At 45.1% G+C, this 16,549-nt stretch overlaps 1 protein-coding gene across 6 annotated transcripts in view; it reads left to right on the plus strand.

Annotated features, from left to right (window-relative positions):
• Positions 1-16,549, plus strand: part of TACC2 (transforming acidic coiled-coil containing protein 2) — a 181,915-nt gene that overhangs the window by 11,691 nt on the left and 153,675 nt on the right. For 5 of the 6 annotated variants that reach the window (XM_040438034.1, XM_040438036.1, XM_040438037.1 and 2 more), the window contains exons 2-4: positions 5,294-5,447; positions 5,526-5,599; positions 8,596-8,658. In XM_040438034.1, coding sequence (XP_040293968.1) covers positions 5,561-5,599; positions 8,596-8,658 — 102 coding nt within the window. In that variant the 5' untranslated portion in view covers positions 5,294-5,447; positions 5,526-5,560. Of the gene's footprint in view, positions 1-5,293; positions 5,452-5,525; positions 5,600-8,595; positions 8,659-16,549 lie in introns of all 6 variants that reach the window. The other variant, XM_040438035.1, reaches the window with a different exon arrangement.

Consider the following 16,549-nt stretch of genomic DNA (forward strand, 5'->3'; position numbering starts at 1 on the left):
GAGCCTCCTTCTATCGGTGCAAAATTGAACAGCAGGAGAAGATGATCTCCCTTTGAGCGGCACAGGGTCCTCCTTCAGCTCCTCCTGGCACCACTGCCTGGCCTTCCAGGATACATTGGATTTCTACTCTCAAATGAGTTGACAAACTCATATTTGCTTCCCCTCTTTTTCTTTGTTGTTTATCTTTCTCTCGTTTCCTGGCTTTTTGACTGTTAGGCCCCTATATATGCAGTGATCCAGTGGAAAGGTTAATTTTATGTTACAAAGTTAAATCTTGGGAATTAATTGCTGAAGGACACATTTCCTTGTGCATTGTGTATTCTTAATTCTTATGTGTGGGCAACAAGTGGTTCACTTTGGCAGTTCTAATTAGGTTTCCAGGGTGATGTGCTGGTCCCACTCCTTGGTGATAGGAGGTCTTAGCTGAGTAGAGCTAGAGGCAAGACCTGCATGTGTGAGCTCTTGAGAAGTATTCCCAAAGAGAAGCCTAGTCCAGAGACTCTTCATCTCCGAGACTGAAAGCTGCCAGAGAACAACAAAACTGAACTACTAGCGAGAGAAAGAGAACAGACATCTCAGATCATTTATAACCACTTCAGAGCTGTGTCTGGATAAAGGCAGTAAGGTGCTGCTCAGTTATGGCAATAAGACTTCACTGCTGTGGAAAGGGTATATTGCTTCAGCTCCGACCACACTTTGAGACGGACTGACTGTCTTAATCTAAGAACTGCACCCCTCAGCCTGGGAATTGCAGAAAGGGTTAAAGGGGTTGTCTCACTTCAGCAAATAGCAGTTATTATGTAGAGAAAGTTAATACAAGGCACTTACTAATGTATTGTCATTGTCCATCACATTATACACTGCTCGTTTCCATGGTTACGACCACCCTGTAATCCAGCAGTGGTGGACGTGCTTGCACACTATAGGAAAAAGCACTGGCCTAAGCATGCTCCCACAGTCCCAGCCCCCAGAGAGGCCGGCGTGTTTTGCTATAGTGTGCATGCACGGCCACTGCAGATGGATTGGTCAAAAAAATGAATCTAGACTACAAATGAAGCAATATGGACAATCACAATACATTAGTAAGTGCTGTGTATTACTTTCTCGACATCATAAATGACATTTGCTGAAGTGAGACAACCCCTTTAACGGCCAATGTACCGCCGATTACCCGATAAATGAGCTAATGTACCGCCGATTACCCGATGAATGAGCGAAACACTCATTCATCTGGTAATCTGATGGTTTGTGCGTTTCCGGCAGAAGATTGTGCTGTGTAAACACGATCTCCTGCCGGCAAACAACAAGTCCTTATAGGGAAGAGCAATGGCATTAGCGATCACTCCTCCCCATACTCTGGAGAAGACCATTAAATGTAAATACATCGGTCTCCTCCACTAGCGATCAGCAGATTGTCGGGAAGGAACGCTTCCTTCCTGACAATCTGCTAGATGGTCATCCCGTGTAAAGGGACCTTTAATAACAAATGTGGTCATTTGGGAAGTTTTCAAGGTGTAGTTAGAAAGACGGAGTACTACTACTACCATCATTGTTGCTGCCTATACAGAGCTATTGGGAAAAGCCTACTCTGTGAAATACCTCAGAGCTGTGCCTATTGCTGCTATATGAACTGTAACTCCCATCATCCATCTAGTATACCAAACTGGCCTGGTTTTTGACTCAACCTTCTGTCCTCTAGCCCCATCATCTGCCATCCTGCCTTGCGCTCATCTACCTAACATCAAGGGCACCCCAATCAACACCAGGCAGGAGCCCCAGAAAGTCTAGGGTGTGCCCTGAGGAAAGAAAGGGTGTTGCCTCCATTCACTGCGGGGCCCTAGGGAAGGCTGGAGTGAGGACAGCCGCCATGAATGACCACCAGCCCTCCCCCTATGGATCACTGCATATGCATTAGCTTATTGTCAACTGAACCCACTGTTGTCAGCGGGAGCGGACAGCAATCTAATGTGTATAGAAAGAGTATACACTGTATACCCTGCGTATGGGGAATGTCACATGTTGGGAAAGAGAAGGATTTGAATTGAAATTGAATTTCATTGCCCAGTCCTACTGTTCTCCTGGCTTTTTCTCTCTCAATTGAAAATACATATACTCGGCCAAAATATGTGTATGTGTATGGGGAAGCCAAACGAGCATTCGACAGCTATAGAAAGTGTATGGGCATCTTTAAGAGTCTGTGTTGTGCTGTTCCTCTATTATTCGTTCTAGAAATGTATGAATAAATTGACTGGTCAGGGGCGTCGTTAGGTCAAAACATTCAGGGCTTGAGCCCCGGATGTTTTGTCCAGTGCCCCGAATGTTATGCTGGCCTGGTAGCATTTTTTTAAAATTTGGCTATTCCCCACCCCCCTTGTACTTGTTCCGCTACTTGCGGGCATGAGTTCAGTCACTTCGGTGCGCAATCCCATCCTGCGGCGCGTGATCCCGCGAGACCCGCCGCTGTAGGTCACGGATTGCGCCCCGAAGTGACTGAACTCATGCCCACACAGCCCGCAAGTAGCGGATCAGCAGAACAAGTACAAGGGTTGGGGGGATGATCTGTGGGGTTGCCCAGACGGCTAGGCCATTCACAGTAGTTATTAACCCCTTTCAGCAGTCCCCCATTCACTGAAGGGGGGACTGCTGAAAGGGGTTAATAACTACTGTGAAGGGGGCACTGCTGAAAGGGGTTAATAACTACTGTGAAGGGCCTCCCCCCCGGTGGTGATGGGGGCGTGGCTTCACGGGGGTGTGGTACAGTGGTCTTGTGCCCCAGATGTTTTCAAACCCTAGCAACGCCCCGGCAACTGGTTGTTACCAGTTGGGGGGGGGGGTGTTCCCACACAATCTAACACTGTCCAATCACTGCTGTCTGTGTAGGAACACACCCCTTTGACAAGTAGAATGGTAACAGTCGTTAATTTATTCATTAATTTCTAGGAGGAATAAGAGAGAAATGAGAATTAGTTAGGCATGCTGATAGGTCCTTTCTAAGATAAGAAATGTACAAACCTTAGTTTTAATGGGAATCTTAGCACACGAAGCTTCACTGAACACATTAGACATCTCTTCAGAAGCAAAGTGCACATTGATGTTATTCTAAAATGTTGGCAGCCATTAACTTGAGACACTCCCTAAAATAATCCGTGTGAAATTGTGCTCTTCACACTCACATTGCGCCTCAGCTATTTGTGACTCAGACATTACACAAGTGGCAAGCTGATCCAGTATGCAAGATGGCCTATGACAGTCCGTGTTACTTATGGGCAATGTTACCATATTACATGAGATGGGACTCGGGAAATACATGCATATACCCTAACAAAGCAATGCGATAGGTCGGTTCTTAGCTTACGGGTCTTACATGGAGGACTGTGCAGAAGATTTTTCCACAGAAACAATATTAGGCCTTAGTCATACACCCCTGATTAAAAATCATCTGCGTTGTGACCGCAAGTAGGAGTAGGTCAGTATCTCCTCACTGGACGTGAACCTGATGACCATCGCATCGAAGACACTATTCCACTTGTCTCCTGGTATGTATTCCATGCGACACAGACCAGAATAGTGCATGGACTGAGGTGTGAACAGCACCACTTCCTCCTACGGGTCCGTCTGAAGTCCGTTGTCCACCCAGACAACACATGGACATAAATTATGTTCATGTGAACCAGTCCTTAAAGGGGTTGTGCAAGAATGGAAGAGGAGATTTGGGCAAACCCCCCCCCCCTATCTGCCGGACCTGTAAAGGGAAGCTTCCTGGCGCCGGGTTAAAAATGAGAGAGAATATTTACTCGCCTCACTCATCCCAAGCCCCTGCCATTCCTACTGTGTTCTAGTCCATGCTCCTCTCTCAACTTGCTGCTCCTTGGCTCGACATATAAGAAATGGCTTGGACTGCCCACTCGGCCAATCACTGGCTTTGTACGGCTCTCTGCTGTGGCCATGATTGGCTGAGCAGGTAGTGCCAACAAGTTCCTGTGTGTCAAGCCGAGGAGCAGGAAGTGGAAGACCACAAGGACCAGAGCCAGAAATTATTCCTTTGAAAAATCCCTTTAAGGAGTATTCTGGTTGTTACAAATTATTCCCTATCTATAGGACTGACCCACAGGGGTACAGTTGAATCCCCCGCCGGACCCCTAGTCTCCCACCCCCTGTACAAGTGGCACATAACACAGTAGACTTACTGCACTACATACATATATTCAATGTACAGCACCTCAACCGGCCTGTGTTCATATAAAAGACTTGATAGATTATATAGAAACTCCCCAGTGTATTATCATAGACACGATCAGAGCTGAGATGACTTCTAGGTCTAGAGGAAAGCTGCCAGTGTCCTCTTCTCCCCAGGACCTACCTTCTCAAAGTTACTGCAGGGACCCCCATATTCCATCATCTGGTAGCATCTTGCTGCTGTGTGAGCAGGTAATATTAGAATGTTTTACTGGTGGGCCCTAGGCATCCCAGTCCGACACTGCTTAAAGGGCGTCTGTCAGCAGGCTAATTTCCATATAATAAAACATCAATCTTCTCAGCAGTGCGGACACATATGAACAAGGGACCAACACAGATGCCTTCAGCTGCCAAGTGCACATGTAACAGGTCAGCCAGTGTCATAGGTACAAAACTGCTGACAGATGCCGTTTAACACTAGATGTTAGTGGAAAGAAAGATCGGGCATGTCGGGGTTCAAGATGCCTGATCCATTGTCTAAAGAATGCTGATTCCCCCCCCCCCCCCCCTTTGTTCAGGGTCGATATTAAAGTTTAGGATATCCTCATACTTCCACCCTTGTTCCAGCTTTCTAAACCACATATGCCATTTCTCCATGTGACATTTATGATGTAGATATCACAACAGATGGGATCTCGCTTACTGGCACCTGGCAGGAGGCTATAGGGTTTTACACTGACTCACGCTGGCTAGGAACTGACTCTATAACTATGTCAATAAAACGAACGTGCAGGTTATCGTCCACTGTGGACTATAGATAGTCCATCTAACCTAGTCATTAAAAGAGCCCAAAACTAAAGGCAGTGGAATCTGAAAGCTGTTGAGCTTTTCATTTGTTACATAAAACTAGAAACCCCCTTAAAGTCCCTTCTCAGTGAAATCTGAACACACAGTCCTGGCTCTGCGGCCGTACAGGTGACAGATGATCCGGGATTAATTGAGTCGCCTACTTCCTCGATTTCTTGCCAGGGGCGGCTGCTGGCTGTGTGTGTTTAGCAGGTTTGGTGTTATGACGGGCGAGTCCCAGATAATAATTGTATTTTACCTATTCGTGCAGGAGGAAGATGAAACGTCATTAACTCTGCGTGTACAGTCAAGAAGTGTATGTCACGGCACACGGCTGCAGACACAACACCCTGGATGGGAACTCGTCAGTAAGCAAGGAATTGAAACTCTTAAAGCAAAAACAGCTGGACTTCAGGAAAACTATTGTAAGTGTGCATGGACATTGCCCTCAATATGTTACCTCTCTGATAATACTAACCTTAGTACTTGTGTTTTCTTCTCAGGTTCTGGCTCATGACATTACACCAAAGAGTCCGATATGGGTAATGACAACAGCCACAGTAAAGAAGACCCTCAGGTGAGTGCACCTCAACAGTTCTTTTATCTGGAGGCTTTAAAACTTCTGCTAGTGGGAAACTTCAAGTTTCTAGTCTAGAATAAAAAACAGTACTTTCAGATTGTGCATGCCAGAAGACTTGATTTACTGCAGCTCTCTCCCTGCTGATGTCAGCTTCAGGAGCAGATAAGTAGAGCGACAGAGAGAGAGAGAGGTAGTGAAAATAACTTCCAGCTTAGGTCTTATGCACACAACCGTATCCGTTTGCGGTCTGCAAATCGTGGATCTGCCAAATGCGGATGCTGTCCATATTTTTTTGCAGATCCATATGATACTGCCGTCTGCATTTTGCAGCCAATATGTCTGACAATGTGGTCCGCAAATCTGCGGATGCAGTCCGTGTGCCGTTGGCATTTTGTGGACATGTTCTATCTTTTTACCGGAACGGACATACGGATGCTGAAAGCTCACGGACCATCCGTGTACTTTCTGCTTCTGTATGTCCGTTCTGCAAAAAGATATAACATATCGGCAATTTGCAGACCACAGTTTCAGATATGGTTGCGTGCATGGGTCCTAAGGCTACTTTCACACTTGTGGCAGAGTGATCCGGCAAAACGTATGCCAACTGATGGCATTTGTAAGACTGATCAGGATCCTGATCAGTCTTAAAAATGCCTGATCAGTCAAATAAATGCATTGAAATGCTGGATCCGTCTTTCCGGTGTCATCCGGCAAAATGGATCCGGATTTTTTTTTTTTTTACCTTTTTGGTGCGCAGACCGGAAGGACGGATCCGGCATTCCGGTATTTTGAATGCCGGATCGGCACTAATACATTCCTATGGAATAAAATGCCGGATCTGGCATTCAGACAAGTCTTCAGTTTTTTTGGCCGGAGATAAAACCGTAGCCCCTAGGACGGAACTCTATGCCGGAAAAGAAAAACGTGTGAAGGTACCCTAACTCAGACAGGGATTTACAACTAGACTGTATGTACAGGGAATATACTACTAGGAGTGTAAGGGGGCAAGTGTGTAATGGAAAGCTTGCAGAAACAGAGACTGGTGACCAGGCCGCATGACAATAACAATAAGGGATCTGCAGCACAAGTGGCTGAGCTTTGTAGGAAAAGGCTCCACCCAGGTACCGAACATGAGGACCTAAAGTCACCACTATGACATTTTTATATTTTTAAACTAGAGGTACACATTAAGGCTATATTCAAATCACATTTTGCTTTCTGTTTTTTATTTTTTTTATTTGAGGGAAGCCTCTGTATAGAAAAATGTAATTGACTATACTTTTCTATACAGTTGAAATTACGACTATGTTGTCGTTTAAATGCTTAACATAATGTGACCATGGCCTAATGTAACGGAAGATGTTGGCTTGTGTGAAGCTGGAAAAAGATGAGCAAGAAAAGGCCTGGTCTGGTGGGAAACCTACACTATATGGCCAAAGTGTTGGAGTAGCCCTTCTAATTAGTGGGCTCTACTATTTCTGCCTTGCATGTTGATAACACAAACCATTTATCCTCCGAAGACAGTGGAAGGGCTCTTACTGAAGAGCCTAGTGGCTTCCAATGTGACATTTTGATGGGACGCTACTGCTAAAACAGAACGTATTTCTTTGCTTGGACTGTTTGAAAGTGCTGGAACCCATCTGAAAAGTAGTAGGTCTGTTCTTTCAACACTCAATGCTTGGGAGTCTTTCATGAGCTTCAAGGGTTGGGTTTTCATGGCCAAGCAACCACACAATGCTTGACATGCCAAGTGGGTAATGCAGACCAGTACTGGGCAGAAGCTCCGTCTTTTCTTTAGTGATGAATCACACATCAGTATCTAGTAGTATGAAGGATGGAAGTGATTCCTGAGGAACATTTCCCAACTGAATTGTGTGGATTGGAAAATTTGAAGGAGGATGAATGATTTGAGGCTTTTCATCATGGTTTCTACTGAGCCCCTTAGTTCTGTGGAAGGTGGATCGTGTTGCAACAGCTGACAATTACCGGTACATCTTAGAGAATTGGGGACCTCCAACTGTGTGACCAAATTTTGAAGAACGTCCTTTCCTGTTTCAGCACGCTGATGCTCCCAATGGGCTAAATGATGTCCAAAGAAATAGAGCTTGCTGAATTTAGGTTGGGAAAAGATGGCTGGCTGGTTCTGATATTATCCATATTGAAAACCATTTGGATGAATTTGAACTCATGGGCTTCATGACTGCCCAGTGGCACTGTGTGTGCTGCCATACCATGCCCTCCAATGTATCTAGGGTAGATTACCTCCTACCATACAGTATCTGATGGAGCATATCCTGATGTTTCTTCTGTGAAAACATCTTTTTATGCTTCCCAATGAAATTAAAGGCATACAGTGATACTGAGATCATCAATATTAAAATCCTGGACAACCCCTTTAAGCTGGCTTCAGACAAAGTGGATTAGCTGCAGTTTAGTTGCAGATTTTCTGTATGGACTAGAATCCAGAAAACAAATTTGCAATAAAATACATTTCAGTTCATATGAATGAGGTTTAATAAAATTAAATTTGCGTGCTGTGCACTTTTTCAGGTCACGCTGTAGATAGCACATGGCAGAATTTTGTATCACTGCAAATGTTGAATTTATATGTATTGTTTATGTAGAAGATATAGATCTGCAGGCATGACATATTATTGTGAGTGCACATTTCTTTTAGATGGATGTTACAGGCTTTCATTTACTACCTATAGTATGGGTGGCAGCCTATGTTTTTCTTACATTAGTTTTCCATATGGCTGTGTGTAATCTAGTCTGCAGCTGGCTATTCAATAGCAGCAATAAACGGTTCTGTAGTCTAGCTCCCCCACCTGGCAAACAAATGAATTACACAGAGTGATGTCATTTGCAGAGGTAAAGTTGACATTGCAGTTGCAGGAGGGGTTATCACAGACAGTACTGATGCACAGGGATGTTGGCAAATGAATTATTGAATAACTGGGCTAGTATATAACTTCTACAATATCTGTTTACAGCAAAAACCCACAACCAGTCCAAGTCATGCCGACACACAGCCACCCTTTGAGGATGTCCAGGAGGTAAGATTATTAAACAGACCTAAGTTTATGTTCACACTGCACATTTGTTGCAGAAAGTTTGGTGACTGTCTTGTAAATGGGGCCTATAGAAATATAGGCCAACCCCATTCAGATGTAGGAAATTTTGGCAAAAAAACGGACAATTTTTACATTTCCGTACTAATAAAGTTTATCTTATGTTCTCTTATTTAGATAATTTTTGGGGTATTGCTTAAATTGGTTGTCCACCCTCGGTGGTCTTTCAACCAGACCCCCAATGTCACCAGGCCTGCAGAGGGAAGCATAATTACCTGCTCCTGCTCCTAAGGCCCCCCACTAGCCAGCATCCAGTTTGACGAGGGTCATGTGTGCCTCTGCAGCCAATGACTGGCTACAGCTGTGCCCCCCATGCATTAAGTGACCCATTGACATTATGCATGGGGGGCTTGTCAGCGTTGCAACCAGTCATTGGTTGCAGTGGCACATGTGACCCCCGTCAAACCAGATTTTGACAAGCGGGACCAAAGGAGCCGGAACCTGGTGGCGGAGAGCAGGTAGGTATGATTCCCTCCACAGATCAGGTGATGTGGGGGTATCTGGCCGAAAGGCCCCCCAAAGGTGGAACCCCCTTATAAATAAAAATTAATGAACCATATAAATGTGGATGAAAAAATTGATCTTTTACAGAGCAAATCATTAGAGTCCTTCTTTTCCCATCCATAAAGTTGTAGGTATGATGGACTTCATCAGTGTAGCTCAGGCCTTACAGATTGTTAGACAGGTATATGACATGGTATATACCTGTATAGGTGCATACCACACAGCCACATCTGACCAGAAGGAATGCGGTCCCGTGTCCGGTCTTGCTGTAATTATATATGGCTAAAACAGCAAAAAATATACATATTACACTTTATTGCATTCTGATTTGTATTACATCGTTACTCATTTTGGGTCCCTTAGATTTCATTTTACCAATACTGTTAATGCTGTTTGTTTGCAACACAATTCATGGGTTCTGGAATATCCCTGACCTTTGACTAGTATGAATACCAGGGTCTTCTCTGGATGTCCCCTACCTGACCCATCGCTGCCCATGTTTGGACAGACTCGCAGTTGTTTTTGTAATTTGACTCTTTCATCTATGGGAATGACCTTAGCCCAGTGCACGGGATTCACATACATTGTGGTATTCTCGCACTCCATGCCTGGGACTTTACCAATAAGTGGATGGTATGCTGATGTGCCTGCTCCTTTCATCCTTGATACATTGAGGTACAGTATATTGTATGGCTCTCTACTCTAGCATTACATCATTTTACTGTACTGTACATTTTTTAGCCTTTTGAGTACTGTTTGTGAAATTGGACTTTTTTTTAGACTGTAAGGGTTAAATTAGTTGAGCATTGAAAGTCTGCTGTTCATGTTCTGGGAAAGAATGTGCGTTGTTGCTCTTAGACTGTAGGCATAAAGTTCTGACCTAGGCTCCATGGTTGACCCCCCTGCCTAGAGACACCAGTATGTTAACATTTGTTATGATAGGGATTAGAAGTACATGCTGCGAGGAACATGTGCCAGAACTGCAGCTGAGCTGGAGACATGAAGGATGTCTGGGATGCTTGTTGGCTTCAGATTTAGTCTTTAAAAGCTTTTTTTGCATGGCGAACAGAATCGCACATTGGTTATTATATCTACTTGCATGGGTTACATTCAGGGTCGGACTGGCACACCACAGTACCCGAGAACACTTTGGTGGGCCAAGAATCTGGTACTATAATGAGCCCTAAAGATCCAGGATAAAAAATTCATTTGGCTCCCTTTGGAGCCAATCACTTGCCACAAGGGTCTATTTCTTTCATTCAAAACTTTTATTGATAATATAATTTCCTTTGGTAGGCCCTGGTAATGCCAGTCTGGCAATGGTTACATTGCTGTTATAGGCACAATATACAGTTTCAAGAAAAAGTATGTGAACCCTTTGGAATGATATGGATTTCTGCACAAATTGGTCATAAAATGGGATCTGATCTTCATCTAAGTCACAACAGTAGACAATCACAGTCTGCTTAAACTAATAACACACAAAGAATTAAATGTTACCATGTTTTTATTGAACACACTATGTAAAGATTCACAGTGCAGGTGGAAAAAGTATGTGAACCCCTAGACTAATGACATCTCCAACAGCTAATTGGAGTGAGGTGTCAGCCAACTGGAGTCCAATCAATGAGATGAGATTGGAGGTGTTAGTTACAGCTGCCCTGCCCTATAAACGACACACACCAGTTCTGGGTTTGCTTTTTACTAGAAGCATTGCCTGATGTGAATGATGCCTCGCACAAAAGAGCTCTCAGAAGACCTACGATTAAGAATTGTTGACTTGCATAAAGCTGGAAAGGGTTATAAAAGTATCTCCAAAAGCCTTGCTGTTCATCAGTCCACGGTAAGACAAATTGTCTATAAATGGAGAAAGTTCAGCACTGCTACTACTCTCCCTAGGAGTGGCCGTCCTGTAAAGATGACTGCAAGAGCACAGCGCAGACTGCTCAATGAGGTGAAGAAGAATCCTAGAGTGTCAGCTAAAGATTTACAAAAGTCTCTGGCATATGCTAACATCCCTGTTAGTGAATCTACGATACTGAAAACACTAAACAAGAATGGATTTCATGGGAGGATACCACAGGGGAAGCCACTGCTGTCCAAAAAAAACATTACTGCACGTTTACAGTTTGCACAAGAGCACCTTGATGTTCCACAGCAGTACTGGCAAAATATTCTGTGGACAGATGAAACCAAAGTTGAGTTGTTTGGAAGAAACACACAACACTATGTGTGGAGAAAAAGAGGCACAGCAAACCAACATCAAAACCTCATCCCAACTGTGAAGTATGGTGGTGGGGGCATCATGGTTTGGGGCTGCTTTGCTGCGTCAGGGCCTGGACGGATTGCTATCATCGAAGGAAAAATGAATTCCCAAGTTTATCAAGACATTTTGCAGGAGAACTTAAGGCCATCTGTCCACCAACTGAAGCTCAACAGAAGATGGGTGTTGCAACAGGACAACGACCCAAAGCATAGAGGTAAATCAACAACAGAATGGGTTAAACAGAAGAAAATACACCTTCTGGAGTGGCCCAGTCAGAGTCCTGACCTCAACCCGATTGGGATACTGTGGCATGACCTCAAGAAAGCGATTCACACCAGACATCCCAAGAATATTGCTGAACTGAAACAGTTCTGTAAAGAGGAATAGTCAAGAATTACTCCTGACCGTTGTGCACGTCTGATCTGCAACCACAGGAAACGTTTGGTTGAAGTTATTGCTGCCAAAAGAGGTTCAACCAGTTATTAAATCCAAGGGTTCACATACTTTTTCCACCTGCACTGTGAATGTTTACATGGTGTGTTCAATAAAAACATGGTAACATTTAATTCTTTGTGTGTTATTAGTTTAAGCAGACTGTGATTGTCTATTGTTGTGACTTAGATGAAGATCAGATCACATTTTATGACCAATTTGTGCAGAAATCCATATCATTCCAAGGGGTTTACATACTTTTTATTGCAACTGTATATGCGGTGGTCTTCTGCTGATTTCACAAATCTGGTTTCTGACAACACCAGCGAGAGGAGAGTTGGTGCTGGACGTACATTTGCTATGGTCACTTTTGTGTTCTATTTTGCAATTGAAAAAAAAAGGAACTTTTTCCTCATTGGGTATAATTAAAAATGTTGCTTCTTTTGGCTTCTGCAGCTGGCATGTATATGCACTTCATAGCAAGCAGCAGAATGCCATTCACTAGCAAATTCTTCAGACTAGCTTTATAATGGCTTGGTTTCCAGTCACTCTCTTTCCCCTCCTGAACAATTGTCCGATTTATGACCAAATTAAAGTTGACAATTTTTTTTACAAAAATGGTGTGTATGTAAAATAGCCTTTTACATCACTCCTGCCTCAGTTTTCTGAGGATACTGTGGCCCTAATTTACTAATGTGTATGGGCCTATAATTTGTCTAAAAGGTGGCTCAAATTGGCACAACTAAGGTTTCCACTCTTGTAGCCCAACTTGCAGAAATAGAGGGTCGTGAAGGGGACAGGGCTTTATTGGAATGGGGCTATAGTCGAATATGTACCACTTTGCGCCATAAATGCACCTTGATTCTGGCCGAAAATTCTGACTCAAAGTAAGCCAGCCAATAGATGGCAAAGAGTCAGAGAAATGTGTGTATCCCTGCACCACATGTTTCATCCAGTCTGAGCCCCTGTGATAAATTTGCTGCAGGTCTAGACAGCCTGTGTAAGTGTAAGCCATCTATAAGATTGGTAAATGTGCCCCAGTGTTACTTTTTGTCAATATGGGTTCCTAAAATTTGTAGGATATAATAACTGTCTCAAAGGGGGGGCGTGGCCTGCACGTTGATGGCGGCGGCTGCTTGAGCTCTCGGCTCCCTGCGTATGATGCTGGACTCTCTACAGTCCTCGCTGAGGACTGATTTCTCCTGCCTGTTAAAGGAGATGAAGCGTGATATCCAAGGTCTGGGGGACCGCGTGTCTCACGGGGAGGGCAAGATGGCGGAATACGCCGCCTCACATAATTCTCTGATCGATGCGCATGAAGCGATAGAAGATGACCTTACGGCCATTAAAAACAAAATCCAGGATCTAGAGGACCGCCATAGGCGGAACAATGTGCGAATCAGAGGTATACAAGAATCAGTTGGCCCCTCGGAGCTTGAATTCTTCCTACAAAATTAGCTAAAAGAAGCTGTTCCTGACCTCTCGGAGCGCGACCTCAAGATTTACCGGATTCACCGCATCCCGAAGCCCAAGGGGCTGGATCCCTCAGTCCCGCGCGATGTTGTAGCTCGCATCCACTTTTATCAAGTTAAAGAAAAGTTCCTGAGAATTTTACGTCTAGATCCAACCCCATCGGCTTCTTTCAACGATATCTCGGTTTTCTTGGATCTATCCGCAGCCACGTTGGCGAAAAGAAAGGAATACGCTCAGAAGATCCGATATAGATGGGGTTTCCCAGTAAAATTACTAATTTCTCTTAAAGGGCAGCTGACCGCTTGCATTTCTTCTCAAGAAGTAGCGGTCCTTCTCAACAGGTGGGGTCTACTCCCTGAAGGCCCTGTATCTAGGCACATTCAAAAGAACAAACTGGACAAAGTCCGAGTGGGAACCAGCTTGACTTCCCGATACCCCCTCACCAGCTATAATTTTGGATGGGTGGTGCCGAGATATGTAAGAGTTTGTTTCCCCCCTTCTATATAGTCTGCTTTTTCGGAACAGATGTGGCCTCACTGCCTCTAAGCAGACTCCCTCTAATCTGACTGTTCTTCATATGTGAATGCTAATGGTATTTTCACATATTTCCTATGTTGTATGTTACAGTTTAAATTTTCAAATTGTCCCATCTCCACCTATAACACACAGTGATGCTTACCTAAGGCTTTGTATACTAATGACCTCTGAGGGGTTGCCTCTAGTAGGCATGTACACTTTTCATATGTCTCCTTATGGCTGAGTTAAAGTTCTACTCTAATAACTGTCTCAAAGCTTACCTGTGAATGCAGACTAATGTGGCTTGTGGATATAATAGTCTTTGACGATTTAAAGGGGTTGTCCGGGTTCAGAGCTGAACCCGGATATACCCATAATTTCACTCAGGTAGCCCCCCTGACTTGAGCATTGGAGCAGTTCATGCTCCGATGCTCTCCCTTGCCCTGCACAGGATCGCGCAGGGCAAGGGCTCTTTTATTTACTATAACACACTGCTGGGCGGAAGCTTCCGCCCAGCAGTGTGTTCGGTGACCTCACCGGCTCACTAAAGCCTGCCCATCAGTACCAGTGACGTCACCGAGCTTACTGCTGACGTCAACAGATCTCCACAAAATGCATTTGTCCTGCGGGATTCAGCGCAGGGCAAAGGAGAGCATCGGAGCATGAACTGCTCCGATGCTCTTGTCAGGGCGGCTGCCTCGGTGAAATTCTGATTATGTCAACCCCTTTAAATACATATAGCGCTGTGAGTAATTAATAGATATAGATCTTGTGTATTTTTAACAGACTTTTATTCTATTGATAAAATTAAACACATTTTGTATTTTTATAATGTGAGGGCCCCACAATATTGCAATATTTTTATATCTTTGGGGCACATTTATTAAGACCGGCGCTTTAGACGCTGATCTTAATAACCCCTATACCTGGGGATGGATCCACGGAAGTTATGAAGAGGCACCGGCCTCTCCAAAACTTTGGCGGATCCTCCGCTAGTTCTAAAAGTAAGACAGCTTCCTTGGTGTATTACATTTAGACCTTTTTCTACACCTAAAACAGGCGTAAAAAATTGTAAATAAGACAGGCCTGCCGGCCCGTCCCCACCCACACCACGCCCACTTATTTAGACCTGACGTTAGCAGGGAAAAGTCGCAGTCTGTGTGTCACGTGCCGGGGGCCCAGGGCAGACCCCCGGGACGTCTTGCAAACAGGACACAGGCAAGATTCAGACCAGGGACCAACAGAGTACTTTATTACACATGTAATAAATGAACATGACAGTAGTGACATGCAGGTTAGGAAATAGTGGTAGCACTACCACAGAACCAAGTGCACCGGCAGACCAGAGGCAAAACCCAGAAGGCGGAGAGCCAGTGAGCCCCGTTCTTCACAGAGCCCCTGGTGGTGGTGGGCATGAACTTGGCCGATGGCTTACTGGTCGCACCTCCAGGAAGGTCCTGGTACACTTGGCCGCTACCTGCAGGAAACCACAGACAACAGGACTGGAATCGAAACAAACTCAGGACATGGATCAGACAACAAGACAAACAGGAACCAGCACAGAAGCAGATGCCTGGACCCCATGCGGAACGGAAGCATGGTGGTCACAGGCAGAGCTGCACACAGACTAGAGATCCTCCCTCCGGAGAACCCAGGGACCCTCTCACGAAGGCAGGACAAACACAGGAACAGAAGCAGTAAGGCACTGCAGGACAGACAAGGAACAGACTAGATCAGAAGAAGTTTAGCACTGCCAGGCTGGACATAGGACAGGATCAGAAGCCGTTTAACACTGCCAGGCTGCCAGCTCAGATGCAGTTGGAACACTGCTAGGCTAGACATGGAACAGAGTGGATCCAGACAGAGAACAGGTGCAGAAGAACAGGCAAAGCATGGACAAGGATAACAACATCATAACAGGACAGGTACAGAGAACAGACAAAACAACAACAATGCATTACCAGGCAAGGGTAGATGGCAAAACCCCCTGGGTTAGAAGCAAGGTGCTACACCCAGTAAGGCACAAGACAGACTGACACCAAGCCCCACAGCTCACAGATAGATAAAGCTGGATTAACCAGGCCACCTGATAAGACACACCCAGGAACAGACCAGGGGAAGTTAACCCCAGCAGAACCAAACAGGGAGGGAAGCCTGCATGAACAGAGAAGTGAACACAGCAAACACTGAGTCACCCGCAGCCGGTACGCCAGAGCACACCCATGATACAAACAGAAATGTATCCATAGTCAGACCCTGTTCACACACAGGGCCATAGCCAGCACGCATCACAGAACCAGCATACATGGGGATACCCACAGCTAGTGCACGGCACCAGTAACAGGAACCACAGAGATATGGACAAGGAAAGCCACAAACCACAGCCACAGTTCACACACACCACCGCAGCCAGCATGCAGCCCCAAGCAACCAGCATGCACAGGTGTCAGCCTGCAACCAGTACACGAGAGAGCCTGCAGCCAGTCTACACGGCAACAGTGACAAGAACTGCACCGAGATGCAGACACGGGGAGTGCACACACTCACAGGCAAGTTCACACAAGACACCGCAGCCAGCACGCAGCCCCAAGCAACCAGCCTACACAGGAGTCAGCCTGCAGCCAG

The sequence above is a fragment of the Bufo bufo genome, chromosome 6 (assembly GCF_905171765.1).
Source record: "Bufo bufo chromosome 6, aBufBuf1.1, whole genome shotgun sequence".
Taxonomy (NCBI): domain Eukaryota; kingdom Metazoa; phylum Chordata; class Amphibia; order Anura; family Bufonidae; genus Bufo; species Bufo bufo.